Source organism: Limanda limanda, chromosome 3 (assembly GCF_963576545.1).
Source record: "Limanda limanda chromosome 3, fLimLim1.1, whole genome shotgun sequence".
In the NCBI taxonomy this organism is placed as follows: Eukaryota; Metazoa; Chordata; class Actinopteri; order Pleuronectiformes; family Pleuronectidae; genus Limanda; species Limanda limanda.
In genome coordinates this window covers 24,057,997-24,079,916 of record NC_083638.1, presented here as the reverse complement: position 1 = coordinate 24,079,916, position 21,920 = coordinate 24,057,997, and the positions used below count along the sequence as shown (strand labels likewise).

Below are 21,920 nucleotides of genomic sequence, written 5' to 3'. Positions count from 1 at the left end.
GCTGAGATAACTGACATGCAAGGCCAATGCTAAAGGGGAGGTCTTTTAGTGTGTTATCCATGACTGATGGCTAATTTGACTCTTCTAGATGGCTCTCTTTTCCCTGCCAACGGCTTTTCAACACAACAAACACTCAAACACAAGTATCATCTTTCTCCCGGGAGAATAGTGCACACAGGGAATCTCAGAATGTGGTGGCAGACAGTTGAAACATTTTCATTGCTGACAACACAGGGGTAATAAATCACCCACTGCTGCATGTTGTAACAAACCATGTTTGCGCTTTGCAGCGGTCACGGCCTTTTGAAACATGATGGGTGTTTTCTGGCATCAACAAATCTGATAGATGAATCCTTTTAGAGATTAAACAACATTGATCTGTAAAAGTAAAGATTACCTATTGTTTGCTTAAGCAGTGGTGGTGTTATTTGTGAGATTTAATATACACGCCGGACTTAATATCTCCATGCAGAGCCATTTGGAAATTAGTGTCATGAAAGTTTAAGATCTGCTTTATAAACGCCCCAATCAAATTCCAAAGTGACAGGATTTGATTTGTTTGTAATTGTGTTTATTTGTCTATTGACTCTGCAATTTGAGCTTTTCTACAGTTTGCAATGATCGCCTGAACGACCTGCTCTGTTTAGAGCAGCAATGAAAAAATGAAATTTGCAAACGACTTCTCCCCTTGTTCACAGGCATTTACGGCCAACAAGCACTAAATATAAATAAAGAAAAAGTATTTTTTTTTACAGTGCCAGCACTAAAGATCAAATTTAGATGTTTCGTTTCTTTTTTAAACGTCAAAGATATGTTTGATTGTGGGAGCGAACCTTGTGAGAGAAACAGACAAAGAGCAGAAATCATAACAAATCCATATATTTTCTTCAGGACTGTCAGCGAGTCAGTCGGTGCAGATAGGACGGATAGTTTGTGGCAACCTGCCTCTAAGCTTCACTACTGTGGTTTATAGTGAACATGATATTCTGGCAGCCCTGACTGCCAGGTGCTGAAAGCTTTGTTTATGTCACAGATCAAGCTAGAAACATTCTTTTGTTGAGATTTATGAGGATCATTAGCTTTGTTTTTAATACGGTATAAAAAAAAAAACAGCTGTAGCCTAATCTAGCCAACTAATCTGGGCTTCAGGTGTCTCAATCCCTCAGCCTGTTCGCCCACATTAATACGATCACAGAATACCTGCATAGGAAAGCTGTATACCACAGATGACAGCCCTGATAGGATAAACACATTAAATCTGGCAGTATTGAATCAGCAATGACTATTCAGTTTCTTCTGAGTGCCACGTTAAAACTGTGAAAAAAATCCCGGGACAGGGTTCAGCGCATTTTTGCAGCTGTATAGCAGCAGCAGCACCAGAGAAGAGACAATGAGACCCAGACAGGCTTAGTAGTCCAGAGACCATTCCTGTCTCAATGGGAACACATCTTGGACACACACTCCAGTAGTTTTGTCTTGTATGTTGCTATCTGTGCTAGCTGCAGAGCGGAGGGGGTCTGTGCCAGGCTAGGGTCCATAGGGACCATTGGAATCGCTGAGGCTGGAGGAAGTTGGTCTGGGTCCAGTGGGGCGATCTGGGCTTGGTGACAAGCCAAGCTGTCTACTGCAGGGACGCTGGGAAAATGTAAATAAGAGCCTGATAAGGGCTATTGTTTTCATTCCATTCTCATCCCAGCTGAATGGCCTGCTCCCCAGCCACACAGCATTTTATCTCGAGAGGGGGAGGGAACGCAGTGGGAGGGGTAGGGGTGCGAGAGATTTAAGAGCCCCCATAGGAACATAAAAATAAACTCACTGGACTCTTCTCTTGTTTAAGCTAATTCCCCAGTAAATGTGATGTCCTACTTTGAGAAGACGAGCGTGTAACTTTTTCTTTACGCTACAAACTCAAAACTTCCACATTAAACGTCTTAAATAATTATGATTTCCTCTCACTTTCAAATCTACCAGGACTGGATATCCGGTGGAATTGGTGTGAATATTCTTTTTAGATAATAAATAATTTGTTATTTTATGGTGAACACAGTGTGCATCAACCTGATGTTCTGTGTGTCAGAACCTGACAGTAATTATAATGTTGATACTAACCAGTGTTTCCATTGGCATCTATAATTTCTCCAGAGAAAACAGACAGGCATTTTAGAAACTGAAATAGCATTCCTCCTATTAATCTAAATTCTTCAGAAAAAGAAGCTGTGGAAGGGCGCTTTGAAAAAAGCCAGACATCTGACTCATTTACTGCTCGCCGCCAATGCGCCTGCGCCAAACTTGCTCCGCTTTCACCAAATCCATGTTTGGTTGCGTGTTTTGTCCACGATGTTTGAACACTGAAAGGTGTTTGAGAGTTATTTTATAGACTAATCCAGGTCATTACTCACCTCTCCCAGGTGGAAGGCAGGGAGGACAGCGGTGCATTCCAGCTGTAGTCTCTCCTGGTGGAGGACTTGGCAGGTCGTGTCTGGCCCAGCGGAGGGGATGGAGAATCGAGGGAGCGGCGGCTCTCCTGGGAGGGAGGTGGAAGGGAGGGGGAGGACTGGAGTAGAATGGAAGCTGGCACCATATTATCTCCAACAGTTGGTGCATTCCTTAATGATCAAGTGCTGGAGCAGCATCTGTGATGAAAGTGTGTGTGTGTGTGTGTGGATGTGTGTGGGAGCATATGTGTACATATCAACATATGTTAACTGTGTTTGTTTAATTCCCCTTTACACCACTTTAAAAATAAGCCGTTTCTCTGTGCTTTAGGGGAGAAAATGTCATGCACTGATGTTGCTCTGTCTCTCTGAGGATTATGATGTGAAAGGAGTTTGTTGTTCCGGGAGAGGAAGCTGTCTCACCCAGGGGTGAGGCGCAGGGAAGAAGAGCTGAGCTCCGCTACTCCCCCTTAGCCTAAACCCCCAGTTTTAAAATCTGTGATCTTTGTGTCATGGAGGGAGTTAACACACACAAACACACACACACACACAAACACACACACACACAGCCTTTTCTCTCTCCCTCGCTTCGGGTCAAGGGGACAAACTGTGAGTTGGGAATTGGAAAGTCAATAAAGCAGAAGTAATGTTATAATGACCCCGAGCAGAAGATGTCCTGTCGACCCCCATCACATTGGAGGAAGTGGACAATCAAACAAAACGGTCACTCTGCTTGATCCCTCTGAAAGCCATCCTTAAACAAGGCCACAAGAACTACTGACCCCGAGTTCCTCCCAGTTCCTCTGAAGTCAGTGTGTTTGTCAGCGAGAGCAACAGTGTTTGGTTTGTGGAAGCAGAGGGCAGGAGATGTTACAGCAGGATAAAAAAGAATCAATGCTTGTATACATTCTACACTGTATAAATCTCCTCTGTGTTTAGTGTCAAGGATGATTATAGTGAAAATGGAAAGGTCGAGAATATTGCGTCATGTGACATTTCTCTGTGTTCATGTCAAACACACACGGCAGCTGAGCAGAAAAGTTGCACCATCGGAAAATATTAGTATGCTTATTAACTGTGTCCTCTTGTTTTAAGGACTATGTTTATAAATGATTCACTATTAAAATAATCATGATTGTGCCCTGTGGCCTCGCGGTGATAATTGTCTGTTCCGGTTTTGCATTTATCATTTAAATCTAGAGAAACACTGATATCATCCTCAGGCAATACACAAAGCCTGAGGACAATTTCTATAGGAAACAGAAAATAGGCGTTTTGTATTCATCAAATAGAAAAGAATGCTAAATGTTCACCCACAGCACGAGTGGACAGCTCACGTCTTGATCTGGTTCAGATTGGAGGCAGCTTGTGGAGACAGTGTCTCAAGGTGGACGGGTGGAGGTTTTCTTCAGCCGGTGTTTGATGGGAACATGCTGACCCCTGAGCGGCGCAGGGACAGAGGAGGCCTCGGCCGGCCGGCCCGGCCCGTTCTTTATCAGCTAGCTCAGCGACAGCATGGCAGATTGCAGCCATTCCTCCTCTGATTCATTGTCTGCTGGACAAATGTTAATTGTTTTCATCATTGCCAGCTATGTGAACGCTTGGACGTACCCAGTCTCACTGTTTTGCCTCCCACTTAATGTGTGTCTCTGCCCTTATACGCAATCCCCACAATGTCCGCTCCCCTCCTCACTCCACCCTTAGCTCATCGCTCAACAGCCAGACTGAGTCTCCTTCAATGATTGCCTTGCAATGCCTTCAAATGAATGACCTCTCTTTCATATTTCATTTTCATTTAGTAATTCATAACATTAACAATAAAAAAAAAATCTTAAATCAAATTCCATGAAAAATTTTTCAACATTTTAAAAGGCATCTCAAATAATTAAATATTTCTTTTTTCTTTTTTTGTAGAATCCTCATGCATGGAGACACTCCTTTCTAAAGAATGGAAAGAGAAGATGGAGAGGCTCAACACCAGTGAACTTTTAGCAGATGTAAAAGGTATTACTACAATGACTGCATCAGACAGAGCAGATTTACCACACAAACACTACTTTAAGCCATGTTAACAAGTCCCTCATTCCTATCTGACATACATAAGCTATGTACTGTATAATCTCAGAAACAGCCTTGTACTCTGAAATAGAACAAAGGCCTTTGGCTGCCCTCCTCATTCATTTCTCTCCCCCCTTATCTTTTGTTGGAATGCCAAACTCTGTCCAAAGTGCTGTCTTCAAAAATTCCAGCTCGTTTAGCCCCATTCGGAGGTGGTCTGTGCTTGTCAGCAGTTTATTGTTGTTGTCCCTCCGGACGGCCATGAGCCCGGCTCCTCTGCTCCGGCCCATGCGGAGCGTTCCTGCCGCTCTGGTAACTGTTGTAGCCAAAGTGTGCTCGATGTGAACAGAGCACGGCTGAGCTGAGAGGAGAGAAGCCGCTCTGAGACGGAGCAGGGACGCACGGACCCGTCTCCTCCCGCTGAGCCTGTGTTTGAGTGAAATGTCTCGACTCTGACAGTGAACGCCCTGTGCAGCCTATCAAGTGCAGCACAGCACAGCGCAACTCAGCACTCCCCCAAAAAGTCTGTGTTCCTGACAGTGCGAAGGTGGGCCGAGGATGGGCAGGGCTGCTGCTCAGTCCTCAGCACTGACTGTTACTGAGAGCTGCTGTGTTTACACAGCTCAGGGAAGCACAATACCAGCTGGCTGATACCACCAGGCTGTCACTGGATCCTGCACCCTCTCCTTACACATTCTCCTCATCCCATAACTTCTTAAGTCGTCCACAAGGGTTTTCAGATTTCTTAGAAAAACCGTCCAGACAATATGAACTCAGTTTAATCTGGATATAAAACATATTCTATTCAACCTTTAATTAACAAAGCCGCAAAAGAAGCGAATTTCTGCGGCTGTGCAGGTGATTTTTATCATTTGCTTAATTGTTTCTCTTTTTATTAAACATGCACAACATTCATAAATAAACCTAGTGTTTAGTTTTAATTATTGAATTACGCTTTCCCCACTTGCAGAGGAGCAGAAAAAAAGGCAGTTGAATGTTCTAATAAGTATATTCATTGGCAATAACCTTAATGAACCCAAGGATAAATCATTGCTCGGTAGACTAGATTCATTGTACCTGCCCTGGTATACTGTATGCCACTGTAGATCAAAGTGCACTGGGTAAAATGTTGAAAATGATTTAGCCTTTTGAAAGCTGGTCTGTTAAATTACAGGCAGGGCATTTCTTCTGATGAATGGGAATGGGAAGGTTACTAGGTGGTTTGTAAACAGGTAGGGAGTCTGATAATAAACACTATGGCCTCTATGTGTTGATGAGTTATGGAGACAGTCTATACACCACAGTTACCTCCTTCTCCTATCATAGTGGCAGCCTTAGATTTTTAATTAGCATGCCATTCCATATGACTGTAGTCATTTCAAAGGGCTTCTTTGTGCGCCCCCTTACGAATGTCTCTCTCCCTGCGTTTGATGTCTGCCTGATGTAAATACGGGCAATTAAAAAGATGCCCAGGGTTGGAGACGCACAAGGTCCACTTAATTAAAGCACAAACAAAGGTACCGAGCAGAAAACACCTGATGATTAAGATCTAAAGTGTTATGATGAATCAGAGGTCCCATTAATTGTTTGGTGAAAATAGGCACAAAAGGCAAACATGCCTGTAGTTTCTAGACCAATAAAAAGAAAGTAGAGAATAAAGACCGACATTCAGATAAACACGACGGCACCTATTGGCAGAGGGGCCTTGTAGATCCTGTCCCGATCCCTCACCGATTCCTTAACTAATTATCCCGATCACCTCGTAGGCTACGTTTTGACTATGATCAGTCAAAACCTTGAAAGACGAGTAATTGTGTTACTGCGGAGGGAAGTGCTGGAATCTGACTGGTGAGGAAGTCATTTTGTCTTGTGCTTAGAAATCAAATCAAAATGCAAAACAATAGGTGTGACAGAGTTTGACCCGAGGCTCTACCCATGAAAGGGAAGACATTCTTCTGCTGCCGCTGTGTTGAAACATGCCCTCAATACTTTATCCTGTTGAAGTGAACACGCACGTACAGTAAACAAACAAAACAAAACAATAGTATCAGCCACATCAGGGATTTGCTTTTCAAGGTCTGCGAACCCAACCGACCATTTACCCCTTACAGATGGTTCGTCCATAATTATAGCTCATTGTCATGTGGGTGTTTGGCTAAATAACATGCTGTTTCCGAGGTGAAGACATGTTTTTAGGTTTTAAGAGTCAGTAGAAACAAGAGCAATAATCCAGTGGAGGCAGTGGGCTTAAGCCAGACATGTAGAATGGTGTTGTTAGGAGTTAATGATTTCAAATCTCTATCACCTCTCCTCGTATGCTGCCACGGCTTAGCATCAACGGGGGCAGGCAAAAAAGGAGAGTTTGTGAAGGAGCATTAGCAGCGGATTTCTTTTCACCAGTCAATTCCAGGGCTGTTTGTTTTCATACCTGAGCCTAGCTGTCAATCTGTAGGAATGATGAGGAGAGAGATGAAATCTCCCGAACAAAACCACAGCGCAAGAAAGGGAGGCCAGCTGGAAGGGCTCCAAACCGCAGGAAAGTAGCAGATAATAGGAGGCAAGGTGCAAGGAGGAGTGCAGGAGGGGGAGAGAGACGCGGAGAAAGGGTGAGAGAGAGAGAAAACGATTTTAGACGTGGATACTTGAGTCAACACTTATAATTATATAGCTCACAGACATTTTTCACTTGATAAAAAAGCAAAACCTGGATACTTATGATCCCTTTATATTATTTCAAAGCATATGCTTATATACAGTAAAAGAATATATAGGTATGTAAATACACATTGTGTCAAACATATATAAATATAGTACATAGTATCCTATAAAGTTGCTCTCTATTGCATTCTTGCTCCGTGCAGGCTCTTTGAGCTTCAACAGAGCTGTTTAAGTTTCCCTGCTGAGTGCCAGTCTCCCAGCCCCCTGTTGGTAGGTGGTGATGGTGGTGGGGTGGGGGCTCAAGCATTTACTCAAACTCAAGGAAAATATGTAGTTACCAAATTGGAACACACGCCGTATTCATCGGAATCGGAATTTGCTAAAGAAAATAATAAATAAATAAGTAAAAATAAGTCAGAAGGGGGGAGAGAGAGAGAGAGACGGAGAGGGAGAGAAAACGGTTCAACGTTACACTGGCGAGCGTCGAAAAGGCTTCCTGAGTCCTGAAGCAGGAGAAATCAGGACTCTTGTGCAGTGTCACAATCGATTTGAGAACGGGTTCCACGTGACAGTGGTCGGGCTGCACACAGACGCTCCTGTGGCAGGCAGATAAGTGGAAGCTCTTTAGGAGGAGAACACAGGGCGAGGCAGGGCGGCAGCTGAGACTGATTTGATGCTGGCCCTACCTGTGCCGGCTTCACCCCTGCACAGACAGAAAGGAGTCCACTGTGTGAACACAGAGCCCATATTGTTCAGCCCTATGGGTGAGCCTCAAAACATGATTATTCACTTTTTAAATTTAACTTTATTCTTAATGGCTTCCATAAAGCCGGGGCTTTTACGCCACTGGAGATACACTGCACAATATCTGTGCACACACTGACTTATGCACCTTTAGGAACAAGTAGGAATTCTGTGCTTGCAGATTTCAAATGGCTTTTATATTCTTTTTTTACTGCATACTATATTCGAATATTATGTATATTACATTTACCCAAACAAACAGCACAAAACGGTGTCTGTCCAGTTGCTCCAGTCGAAAATGCCTCTGTTAGCATTTTCGTCACAACACTTCAGTCAACTGTTTGCCCTGTGCACTCAGGTGAAATATGAGCCACAGTAAATCATTATTCCTCAGGCCACATTTACCAGATGAATGTATGAGAGTGTTGGACTGTGTGTTTTTCTCCTCTAATGAATTGAGGAATTTAGCTTTCGGCAACGGAGGTAAAGAAGGCAGTGCTGTGCTCGTTTGTGTGTCTGTGTGTGTGTGTGTGATAGGAGGAGAACTCTGTTGTGGATTATATCCCAGTGGTTTGTCATGGGTTGTTTAACTTAAAGTAGTATTATCCATTTCTACGTCAACAAGCGTATTAATTATGTCTTTATTTGAAAAGAATGTTGAATATTTACGGAGCTGACAAAAGCAACCTTTTTCACTTTTGTAAGGACACATACCAAATATATTTATCAGCAAAGAAAATTGCATTTTCAGACCAATGAAAATCTGCTGAATGTCTGACCTGCATTAGAACTAAGAATGTAAATGAATACACATATATTATGCAGATATGAAGACTTAATATACTCTGAACAGCTGCAAATATCTGAATTTTACAGACTATTCAAAAGCACATGCAAAGTGCCCCAGAGGTTTCAATAGCTCTTTTTAATTCACACTTCATACCAGCTTTACTTTCAACTGGACCTTCTGCCATTGCAAGCACAACCTCCATTATTGTATTATGCAGAATGACCCTGTGGCCAGTTTTTCCTCAACACTTCAGACCAGCTTCACCTCTTCTCATTATATACATTTCATTTTGTGAGAAAAAACATTGATTATAGTTAGTTATAGTTAATATTCAGACTTTCTCTTTTTTTAATCTATTAATGCTTCCGTTTTTGTTTTATTTTGAAGGTGGCGTTCATACACTAACTATGCTTTATCACTTGAGTACCTAAGTTGGTACAATATTAGTTGTATATTAAAGTATGCTGTGTTATTATGTACAATTCATTGGCAGCTTGCAAACCTTCACCCACAACACATAAAAATATAGTTTCAAAAGCAATTTCACAGATAATGAAGCATGACGGCTTTCTTGCAGCTTCTGTTACAAAGGGCAAAAGCTTTGTGTTACACCTCTAGTTAGTTCAATAGATCTTCGTGTGTGTCAGTGGCTTGACAGCTCGAGGACTAAGCAGGTGTTCTCCTGCTCCCCTTTGTTAGAACCTGTGCTGGGCTCGGTCGCATTCAGCAAGTTCAGTCTATCACCGGGGATCTGGATTAAATCCCACAAAACACAGGCATTGTTGATACATTTATCAATCAAAGACAACAGTCTCAAAGTCTTTTGAAAGATCTCTTCTGCACAGTCTAAGGAAACAAGTAGGTTCTCCTTTGATTATCAGCTGTATAGATAAGGCCAATGAATAAATGTTCAGTGAAAAGAATGAGATAACATCTAACTCTTAATTCACTTCCAAGGTTTTGCAGACAGTAAGCTGTTGCCTTGATCACTGTCTCACAAGCTTTACACGCTTTGTATGTGGGGGACCTTGAAAACTGTGTATGGTTTTTATCATTTAAGGGCACATGGGTCAGACTCATCATCATAAAGGCCATGAGAGATGAATCAAAGGACTGGAGACCATCTTTGTTTTCATGTAAAGATCCTCGCTATAGGCTGCCATGCACGCATGCAGCATTCTCCATGGTGTCAGGATCTCTGGTTTGTCGCACTGTGCTACACAGTCAAAGAATAATGTGTTCGGTTATTGAAAGAACAGAAGTAAAGTTTCCATGTGGAGTTTTTTTTTGTCTACAGTGTGAATTTCAGGGTCACTGGCATTCCCTGTGGAGCAATCTTTTCAGGTCGAGCCTCTATCCTGGTTTTGATGAAGTACCTCGTCCCATGTCATGGACAGCCAGTGAAGTGCTGGAGCTTTTACATTGGCATAATTATACAGAGGAGTGAAGCTTCCTCTATCATCAAAATATTAGTCTCCATCGGTGTTGGGCATGAACAGCAGTGGAGCCACAGCAGATGAAGTGTGCTTTTATTAATAACCTCTCCACATGCCAATCAGGGTATTTATTAAAGAAAATAATTAAAGCCATTAAAATGATTATAATCACATCAGTTGGTACTTATGTATGCACATACACACACACAGATAGACATATACATTTACCATAAGAGGCTTATAATATCACTACTACCATTAGCATTTACAAAAAAGCAAAGTGCTGTCTCAAGTACATGAGTTTAAAACACATGAGAAGAAAGGACTTCTTCAACAAGATGATGAGCCGTCTCTATCGTATAGGAACGCCGGCTAAGAATCGCTGCAGCCAGCAGATGATGTGCTTGTGAGTCATTGCTCATGCTTGTTAATGCGGTTTTATTGGCAAGATTAACAGCTTTTATATCATGGCAAAGGCAGCACGCCAGGTAAAACAGCTGTTGTTCATATTGTCTTGGTTGCAGGGCATGGAGACATGTTAACACCATATTACTGGAAACACATTACGGCTTTGTATTGCTGCCGAACAAGTGTGTCTGCTAGTTAAAAAAAGATACAATAAAACTAGGCCCTGTTCTTCTAGCCTAGTTCACAAATTTAGATCTCTCATATGATGTATTTTCTGACCAGTCCAAATAAATATCACAAAACTAAATCAGGCACAAAGACTGACTTGAGTTTAATGCTTTTGTGAAAGCAGTTAAATGATGAGTGGTCTGTGAGCAGCAAAATAAAAATTTATTTTTTATTTTGAAACTAAAGAAGGTACCAATAGATGCCATTAGCTGCTACTCAATTGGTTCTTTGTGCTCTCCACAGAAAGAATAGACAAAGGGTCAGATGACCGCACCGAGTTCACACACATGCATTTACTCAGAGGCATGTACCTATTATCGATCGCAGCAACACGCAACACGCATCTGTACACACTCATGTCTGCATTCACACACACACACTTTAGGAGAGAGCAGAGAGAGAGAGAGAGAGAGTGAGAGAGCCTGAGCTCACAAGGCATTCAAGTTATGTGCGGTCTGTGTGTGGACACAGCTAGGTACAATCGTAGCATTTAGACAAGTCCTAATTTACTTAGGATGGGCTCACAGCATATGGAGGCATCCACAATGGCCGACTGATAGAGAGACAAAGAGATTCCAGTCTTCTGGCGTTAAAATACTCAATTCAGATCTGGTCATAATGGCTCAGCTGTCCTAACCAAAGGAAGGGGAGAGAATAGGGTGCCTTGTGATTTTCCCCCTTTTCGCCCTCACCCTCCCTCGCTTTTCTTCTTTTTTTTTTGTGCTTGAATCTTTTATCTGTGTTATTCACTCGGGACTCTTCAAAGTAACAAGCCTCCTTCTTTTTCCCCGGTACTGGACTTGGAACCCAAATTAGAGACTGCTTGATTAGAGCAGAGAGGAGGGAGCCAAGAGAGAGGGAGATGTGGGTATTGGACAGAACAAATCGCACCCCTACAAAGTGCCTTTTATCCAAAGACCCCAAGGCTCAAATACCCCCATCCCTCCCCAAGCAACCATGGCTCTGCTTGTTTTCCTCTTATCATTTATTTAGTCACCCGTTGATGTTTTCTGCCCTACTTTGTGACGTTTAAAAGAGCCAAGAATCTCAAAAGGTGAAAGCTGAATGGGCTGAAACTGAACAACACCGTCTCCTCGTCCTATTTGTCAATCACGCATCTCTGTCAAAATTTAACACATTGGCCCTGAGGAAAGAAAAACTAGTAGAGTGCCAACACAGCTTGACCGCTGACTCTTGGGGGATCGTCTTCCTCTGTTGGGCTGGTATTGTCCTACTGAGCCTCAGTCGGCTAACAGGAGGATGTCACAACATGTTAGGTCTGGGCCAGTTTATGTAGCGCCAAGGCATCTCCGGGCTGTCTGTCTGCCATCGGAAGCGCAATGTGAGGAGACATGTTAACGGGCAGACCCCAGCCCCACCGCTGTTAAAAGCCATGCAATATGCAGGAAACGGCCTCTTTTGTCAGCAGGTTGGTTAGACACAGACCACGACGCTGCTCTTCTGCACCACCCAATAAAAGTTTTATCTGGATTTTAAAGCTGATCCATAATTTAAAGCAGGAAGAAAGAGATTTTTACACTTAACAGTCAACAAAAAACACATGCTGCTGATGAGTTTCCTACCAAGAAAAGTGTCTTCAAAGTGAAATTCCTCCACTGTGTTTCCATTTTTAGGTATTTAGATGCCGAAATGTAAAATGTTTATCCTCAGCATTCATCACTAATATAAACATTTCTTGCCGATATTTCAGCATCGACCAAATAAATAAATTCATTACAATTAAAACAAGCGGAGAGGGCAAACCCAGATCACAGAGGGCACTTCTGGCTTCCCACAGTTCAGCTCCACATCACAACAATGGGCCCTCTGTTAGTATTCTTCTGGTGTCCAGGCAGAGCTGAGCTCTCCACACTCATTCTAACCCATCAGATCCTTCTGTGGCCACAGTCAGGCACTAAAGAATATACGTGCTGAACATAGCAGCGGTGACACTCCTTAACTAGTGAGTGATCATCAGAAATGTGTGATTAGACAGGTTGAGAGGGCATCAGAGAGTCCAGATGTTTGGTTCCCAACCCAAGGTCACCTACGCTGGCCTGGATGCCCAATGGCCCTCATCTTCACCTGGATGATTATTTCCTTTCTTTTTTTCCCCTCTTTTCTCCATTTCTCTCTCTCCCTGTCACTATTTATTTCTCCAGTCCCTCCCTTCTTTCCACAGCAGTATTGATAGCTGTGATTTATTGTGACAACGACTGATGTATCTGTAAAGGCAGCTCCTTCATGGACACAGCCAAAGGTTAATAAAATTGGTTCTGATTGTATCAATTTTACAGATAAGCCATTCACAACAAGGGTAGTCGGGTGAATAAGAAGTCAATTCAGGCCTTGGAAAGTGCACGCAGGCCCAATGAATAGCCGCTTTTAGGTGCTTTTTTTTCGTTAGGAGGATAAATGGAGAATTGCAGCTCTCTTCTGTTGCAGCAGGCAGCGGAGGCAGAGTGAAGCGAACCGAGGTTCAGACGAGCGTGCCAGTAAATTGCCCTGAATGGGTTCTGGAGGCTGACAGGCCCTATTAAGACAAACGGCTTTCCTCATCGGAGAGATAAAATAAATCAGGTGTTTAGTCAAATTAAAATAGTTTGAGTCGAGAGGGCCCCTGGGAGCTCTCGGAGAAACTCAAGACAGATGTGGCCAGAGACGAGCGGAAGACACCCAGGAAAGAATTCAGCTCCTGCTGGCCCCAGGCCAGACTTCACTGTACTGTTATCTACATCTCTGTGCTTTTATCCCTCTCCCTCTCCCTCTCTCTTACTCTCTCCATCTCTTCTGTTATCCCTTCTCTTTTCTTGTATGTTCCCCCCGATCAGCTTGTCACATAGCAGTGTAGTGGGAGGGGAGTGAGTTACTGTCTAGCCTCTCACTGGCAATTATGTTGGCTGTGTAAGTCAATGGTAGGATCACTTAGCATTGATTAGGCGGAGGGAGAGGGAGTAGTGCAGCTGCTCTGTCTATCGCACAGTGTGGACATGTGACTGTGGACAGAAGTAACCTCATTGGTCTGTCACTGTCAGGAATGCATGGATGATAAAATAAAATCTGTTCACTGATGATCGTCATCGGACATTCAGAGGCTCCTTTTGCTGTGTAAACATCAAGTTCGCTTATTCCTTTAAACTGAAATCTGTGCGGAGTTGTGTTGATGGAACGGCCATGTAATGAAAACTTGCGAGGTTCCGAGGGCCAGTACAAACACTGACTTTCAACACTGTCTTTATGCTCACCCCTGGTAGCCTGACATAATCTGCCACCTCAGTTTGACAGCGCCCTGCAGCATTGGGTCTCTGTGCCTGGGAACAATTCCTTCCCCCTTCTTCCTTTGAAAGCTGTGAACACCAGCTCCACGAGAACACACAACTCCAGGCTGTGTGAGACCTCAACACTTTCCAGTGAATTCACTGCAGTTGGTTGCTGCCTAAGTGGTTTTCTTTGTACAATATATTGTGAACAGTACAATAGCACGATACGATGAATGTTGCGAGCAGCATGGTCACTTTTCTATATTTAGTACTATACAATGACCTCTGCGGGCTCTTACAAACACGTGCATCCTGGTCATTTAGTTGTAGCCCATTGTGAAACTTTTGTGTGTACTATATTTTTCTTCGCAGGTACACATAATACATACCCTTTCTATTATGACTCATATTTTCCAATTTGTGTTTCTTCTTTCTACTCCCCGCCCCCCCCCCCCCCCACCCCACCCCACCCCCCCCCCACCAGGTACTCCAGAGAGCCTGGCAGAGAAGGAACACCAGCTCTCCACCATGATCACCCAGCTCATCAGCCTGCGGGAGCAGCTCCTGGCTGCCCACGACGAACAGAAGAAGCTTGCCGCCTCACAGATGGAGAAACAGAGGCAGCAAATGGAGTTAGCTCGTCAGCAGCAGGAGCAGGTAACTGCCTACTGTGTTTCCCCCCCCCCACACACACACATTCACAGTGCATTTCTCCTGCCTTCCTACTTAAACATCTATTCCTGTTACTCCATTAGATCCTGTTCCCTTTTTATCACTATAATAAACCCCTTTAAATACATTTGCAATGAATTGTCAACTGACTATTTCATTTTAAATTTCATGCCTGAAATGTGCCAATAAAATCCTGCTCCTCCGTAGGAATTTGGAATAATATTAGATTTAAGAGATGCGTTAGTCCACATTGCCTCAGTTATTTTGGTCATGCTCTCTCGCCCACGTTTATGCTGGGTGTGTAGGAAAAAGGTTATTATGACTTGTACTAACAAATGCGGCGGGATGTGTGAATTAAACGTTATATTAAACATGGAAGTCCTCTATATCTTATAAATCGACTCCTATTAGAACAAGCTTGGCATTAGATTTGCAGCACAAATCAGGCCAATGAGCCATATTGTACAAATCAGCAAATTAGCAGAGGCCATGAAGTGTGTTAATGTCTGGGAAGAAATAAGGACACAAACTATCCACACGGGCGACACTTTTATTATCACCAGCCACTCTAATGGCTATGAGTCAATTATCAGCGAGGAGTTCACTCAGAGTTTTCTCAGCACACGCTCAAACCTTCCTGTGGTAAATGAACAGATAGACCATATACCTTAGAGTGATGCATTTGGTCATAGTGCACTAATAATACATTAACAGTATTGATTTTTTTTTTTACTAATCAATGATGTTCATTTGCAAACTGCGCTCGGCTCTGTGAGCTTTGTAGACGCTGCAGCATAAATGAGCAGTGATATAAGATATTTTGTCATTTGATCTTATTTTGAAAGGGTGGAATATTAATAAAATGAAGAGAGAAAGAGGGGGAGGGAGAGATGGGGCGAGAGGGAGAGCGAGAGAGCCCGCTGAGAGCTAGAATGTCATCAAGCCATCAAGATACAACACAGTAATTAACTGTTGACACTCGTGAGGAAGCCAGCACAAATTAATCTTGACACATTTGCAGACGACCGATATCTTACAGTGAACACTTTGTAATTATATTTAAAAATGAAAATTAAATGACACTTAAAACTAGGTTGTCATGCTCAATGAAGTGGGCATGTAGAAAGAGGGACTGCTGGGATGAGAGGGATTGCGGTGTGGCTGCTCGTCACTCGGGGGGGGGGGGGGCAGGGACCTCTGTCCCCTGTATACCGCCTGTGCAAGTTGTCTCCTTTGTGTCCGTCTGTCCTGTGAATCAGCTGAGCTCTTATACCACAGATCTTAACTGTGTTTTCATGTTCATTTAGAAAATTTAACATTATTTTGTAAGATTTTTATTCTGATTTACTAATCTACTACTTTCTTTCCTATATTTTTATTGCAACTGTCCTCTTTTAACACACAGTATGTCATATGCTGTATGTCGTAGGTGATATGGCCGAAAATAATCCCTATCAAATAAAATCACATATTGATAGCAATTATTATCACGATGATTTTTATTATAAGTTTAAAGGCAGATTTTTGCTCCTGGTTGTAATTTTTGAACTATTATTATTATTCTAACAAGGCTGGCCCAATGCATGAACAGTATATCAATATATATTGCACTTTTGTTATATCACTATTTTTGTGATATATTGCAATGATTATTGTTATGGTTTAATCGCTCAGCCCTAGTGTGTCATCTATCTTAACACACTTTATCATCTCCACATTTTCTGGTGTAGTTACTTTCGGTCGCAGGACTGATTTTAGTTTCTCCACCTTTTTGCAGATGAATGGAGTTATTATTTAATTTGCAGGGTTTCTTTTCTGTGTCATACCAGATTGCAAGACAACAGCAGCAGCTCCTGCAGCAGCAGCACAAAATCAACCTCCTCCAGCAGCAGATCCAGGTCAGTGACTTCGTTCCTGTTGGTCTAACACTCACACCTCTCACTTTCTCCACACTGACACAACATTTCCCCCTCTTCGGTGTAATTAGCGCACCGACGCTGTCACCATGAGACAAACATCTGGGTATATTGGCACAGATCAATAAAAATTACACATTCAAATAACAGTCATTGCTAATTTCTGCTAGCCTCTCCCTCTCATCTTTTTTGCCTTTTTAAAAAATATTGCTTATCTTTTTATCTTAAATTTTTGGTGTCAAACTAACATGTATCGCTCTGATCAAATGTTAATTGCCTGTTGGTAATCGTGAGGGCTTTAAAATATGGAGGAGAATAATTAGCACATCTTACTGAACAAAAAAAAAACGGGGAAAAGTAACAACAGCTAATGAGTCCTGCTGATGGAGAAGAGCCCGGAGGTGGGGGACATGAAAGAGGATGGTAAATGCCTCTGAAACGAGTCGGGCCCAGAAGGGCAACGTGGCAGGATTCCACACAGCAACAGGGCGGCTGTGGGGGGCATTGTTTCCTTTTCTCCTTCTTACTTACTTACGTTCCGTATTATGTGTTTTTAACCTATGCACCTCGTGCCAGATAGCATCACCTTCATCAGTGTGTGTGCCTTGTGTAATACATTACAAAGTGGTGCAGAAAGACCACCCAGGCTGTATGTTGCTCGACATAGTCAGACGGTACAGGGTAATCCAGGGTTGGAAACGGGCAGTGGTCAAGGCTGTGAGCCTGGATGCCTGTTTGGAGCTAACGTTATCCTGCTGGGTGTTCTTAGTGTCAGGCACATCCTTCTCCGTTCACCTCCTCCTCCTCCTCTGCTTGTTCCTCCAACAGACAACTCCTTATTTTCTCTCCTTTCATTTTACCTCTTCAAAACACTTGCAAAAAATTGTTCCTCCATCACCTTGTAGCACTCTTCAAGGGAGATAATGTTTGGGTCTTGTACTAAAGAGCAGATTCCTCCATATTCTAGCTGGAGCCCTTCATTATACACAAGCAAAGTAAACTTCTAGTTTAGAACAGTTAGCACAACAAGCAGATTTACTGCTATGACATCAAAATGACTTTTTCAAGGGCTCTTTGCAAGAGAAAGGCCATACTGTCAACATGTTCTTGAGATGCCACTAGTCTGGACCTTTCACTTCAACTGTGGACAGACTACCGAAAAAATTATTCATTATAACACTTCACTAAAAAGAAGCACAGAGCACAACACTCTGTCTAGAAAACACTTTAAAATGAAGTACCTTATACATTACCAAGGGGCTAGTATTACTCACAGCATGGAGGGTCCTTTAGTTATGCTCATTGAGCATAAGGGCACAGCCCTAATGCATCTGACTTTTAGTGGCCCTTGCTTTCATCACAGAGTTAAAGGCAGATGATACCTGAAAATTCCCCTTGATGCATAGTTTTGAGAGAGGGTGGCGGGTCGAGTGTGTATGGGAACATGCTTCTAAATATCAATTTCAAACACTTGAACAGAGATACAAGTAAAGTCCTTTCTTGTGGAGCCCAGATAGACGACTTCTTCTCCCCTGGCCCAAACGAGACACAGATCTTCACCGATAAAAAAAAGAAAAGAAAAGACACATCCACACTTTAACAAAAGAGTCTCATGTTCAGGCCATCTGTTCCTCTGCCCATCAGCCTCTGCTGGCCGCAAAACACCCCCAAGAACAACTCAACCACTCTTCAAAAAAAGTTTGATCACATGCAAAACATTGTTTATCCAAGAAGTCCAAGAAGAATGTGTGCGATAACTTACGAAACAAACGACATAAGATGGAAAAACACACTGCTAGCCAGTTAGCCCTTTGGCTTGTTTTTCCTTCCACTGTTTGTATTGGTAACTCATAATTAAATACGATTATTCTTTGCCGCTTTATGCGTACCGTGAATAAAACTTTACTCCGTAACCTTATCCATGAATATTGTAGCGTCAGGTAGATCTTCATCGGCACTAGAGGTCCGAATAATAACTTTTCCTGATTGAGGGACCCCTAGTGGCCAAGGCTACACACTGTACCTTCAAAGCAGGAGATTCAACTCCTGCTCACCTAGATCCTCCAAATATCCAGTGTGGTGATGCCCGCTCCTCTTGTTGTAGCAGAGTAGATAAAAGAGAGTACAGGGCAAGTTAGTGAAGCCTGTTGTTTTTTTTGCCACTCTGTTTTCATTACTGCTGCCTCTTAAAAATGCCCTGGCCATTTTAATACATAACAGCTTTGACTTAATTTGTAACGTAAACAAGCTTCCAGCCTGTATGTCACAGACATTTAGCAAAGTGGTAAGCAGTGTTGGGGGATTGAGTTACTTTGCTATTAGCATGGAGAGCACTAAACTTTATTGGAGACCTTGCTGGCCATCAAAGTCCTTCTGTTTTGGCCTCAGGGATGAGACCAGGAGAAAGCCTCTTTTTAAGATGTTGTATTGATGATGCAACTGATCACATCAGTGGACATTGTAAAACCGTCCAAACAATAAAACCACGGGGACAGCAACCGGAGACTGTTGATGGCATGCTGTATGTGCGCTTACACGTGGATTGATGGGAATCCATCAGAAGTGTGCAGTTACAGAGGTTTAGTGAGTGAGGTTCGGAGTGGGGCAGTGTGCAGCTTAATCAAGTTTTCCTTTTGAATAGCCATCTCTCTTTTTTTTATCCTCTCATCATTCCAACAAGAGAGGGAGAGAGATTTCGTCTTTGTCCTTCGGGATTACAATGTCACTTGTTTTAAGATAGCAGATGTTTTGATTGCAGTGTTAGGAGCTTATCAAAAGTTAAAGCTCAAGGCTTTGTGTGTTTTTCCCTCAGCTTGTTTGTATTCCTTCAGTCCATCCTCGCCGCTGAAATCGTCTTGGCACTAATTCAATCCCAGGATGAGATTAACTCTTCAGTTGATTTAGTTGAACATTTGGAGAAAAAAAAAACACAACCGGATTTTACAAGACACATATGACAATTTAACACATATATTAGCAGAGAGCTGCTCAGTCCCATGAGTTCCTTATCTCCGAGTCTGTGTGTAGGCAGCAGGAGATTACCAAAAAAGAAATAATGAGAACCATGTTTCTACTTTTCTTATTTGTCTCAGCTCAGCATCCCTTGGACACGCTGAGCATTATGTGTCTCCTCTTCATGGCTTTTCTGTTTTATGAACGTGTCCACTTTCTCCTGCTCCTAATGGATGAGCAGCGACTGAGCATCACGTTGAACATACAGACTTTTTCTTCCATATGCATTTTCTAGTTAGAGTACATGAGATTGAGTAAAAAGGGTGAGCAGCATTAAGTGCTAATGGCAGACTTGTATATCAATGTCTTCCTGGTTATGAAATGAAATAAAATACCCATTACCTCACATGTTAATGACCGCTGTTCATGCATTCCTCAAGGAAAGAAATAAACAGACTGTTTGACTCCTCATACACACATGCACAGAGGTGGTGGTGAACAGTACAGAGGAGCGCAGGGGCCCGACGCATTGATACGCACATCAAGAGAATAAATATTGGCAGAAAGGTCAGGGTGAACTTTATCTTCACAAACAGGCTGGAGGGAGCACGGCTCCCCAGATGAAACAGAGGGACACTTTTAATCCAAATCATTTAAAGAAAATCCTATCCTTTAAAAAAATAACAACATTATGACATTGTCATGTGTCATTGGGTTTGGCCTTGATGTTCCAACACTGAGTAAAAGATAACACACTTCTGTGGAGGCCATTGTCATTTTTTTAATGGTCGTCCAATATGTCTGGTTCTGTTAGTTTCCCTTTCACCTGTCTTCTCTCCCTATGGCCTGACTTCAAACTCCAGCCATGTGCACACACATAATCTGTGTTGGCAGTAAACCGTTAAAACCGCGTCTACAAAAATACACAAACACACACACAAAAACACATGTATACTTGAGGCCTACTCAAATGTCTCTCTAATGGAGTAAAGAAACTGTGAGAGGTGTGTAGACATGTAGGGGTTTCATGCTAAAGGTAAAGATCAAAAATGAAATACACGTACACAAGCATTTAGCTGCCAACAGACACACTATGCAGTACAGTGTAATATGGTACTGTTTTGGTTATTAAAAAAAAAATCTACTTTTAAGGTTTCTTGATTTGCTGTTTACAGGATTTCAAACGAAACCAAGCACAGCTGTTTGAGTCTTTTATTTCATACAACTTTTTTTCTTTTAAATACAGACAACATAATCCAACATTCTACTGTTTACTTTCAGTTAATATATTTTCAGCAGGGGGAAAAAAATCTGGCGAGCAGAGTGTTTTATTCAGTCGCACATGGATTTCCCATTCCCCTCCGTTACAAAGACACCAGAGAATTCACAGGGGAAGCTCTGTAAAAGTGTCTTCTGTATTCAGTGGTTCTCCCCAGTTAGACTGATTTCACAGATTTTTAATAAAAATCTGGTCCCTGCTTGGCTTTAGCTGCACTCAAGGACTTTCAAATTCGTATTGTAATGCTTTTCCAATGGGATTCTGTTATATTCTTAGGTTGTTCGGGGGTCAGGAACCAAAACCAACGCAAATCATCGCGTCAATGTAAGATCTTTGTCACTGGGAAGCAGTTTCTCTCTAATAATTGGCTTGGATCAGACTGTGCTGGCTGTTTTCACACAGCCTCATGTTTTTACCATTATTCTTTATGCACTTTTGCCTAATGCTGCACAAATAGTTATCCAAAAAGATCTCCCAGCATGAACAAAAACAGACTCTACTAAACTGCTGTTTTGTCAGTGGATACATTTTCTTTTAATGCAGGTTTATAATCACTTTATCTATTATTATAAAAAGAATATGCATGCTCTCCAGTGCAGTAATTTAAAGCACTGATCCCGTTTAGTTACCATCTCAGAGGGAAAAAAGACCACAGCATTGCAGTGAATATTTTAAATCGATCAGATGACTTTAAATAAACACATGGCTGTGTGGTAATTGCACAAAGATAATAGCGCTAATTTGTGTATTCTCAGAAGCTTTTGTTGTCTCGGCGGCACAAATGATTTTCTCAGTGTGAGACTCTTATTAATGCACTGGCAAAAAAAAACTACACACACAAAAATAGACATTGTTAAAGAGAATGTGCAAGTCCCCCAATTAGCACAGCTAGATTGGAACTGTTAGCACGATAATAAGAGAATAATAGAGCAGGGAAATGATGATATATGTATAAGTGTGTGTGTGGGGGGGGGGGGTGGGGGGTGGGTGTAAACGCTGTGCTGCCAGTTCTTCCCTTGTGTTGTAGAGCCCTGTGTTAGCCTGCTAGGAGGATTATGTGGGGGCATTAACAGCCTCGTCAGAC

The 21,920-nt window shown here is 42.4% G+C and overlaps 1 protein-coding gene across 7 annotated transcripts in view; it reads left to right on the top strand.

Moving 5' to 3' along the window:
- sox6 (SRY-box transcription factor 6) overlaps positions 1 to 21,920 on the top strand; it is a 133,741-nt gene that overhangs the window by 63,977 nt on the left and 47,844 nt on the right. For 4 of the 7 annotated variants that reach the window (XM_061067694.1, XM_061067691.1, XM_061067690.1 and 1 more), the window contains 3 exons: positions 4,350 to 4,439; positions 14,502 to 14,674; positions 16,495 to 16,587. In XM_061067694.1, the coding sequence (XP_060923677.1) occupies positions 4,350 to 4,439; positions 14,502 to 14,674; positions 16,495 to 16,587 (356 nt within the window). The remainder of the gene's footprint in view (positions 1 to 4,349; positions 4,440 to 14,501; positions 14,675 to 16,494; positions 16,588 to 21,920) is intronic. The other 3 variants (XM_061067693.1, XM_061067692.1, XM_061067695.1) reach the window with 2 other exon arrangements.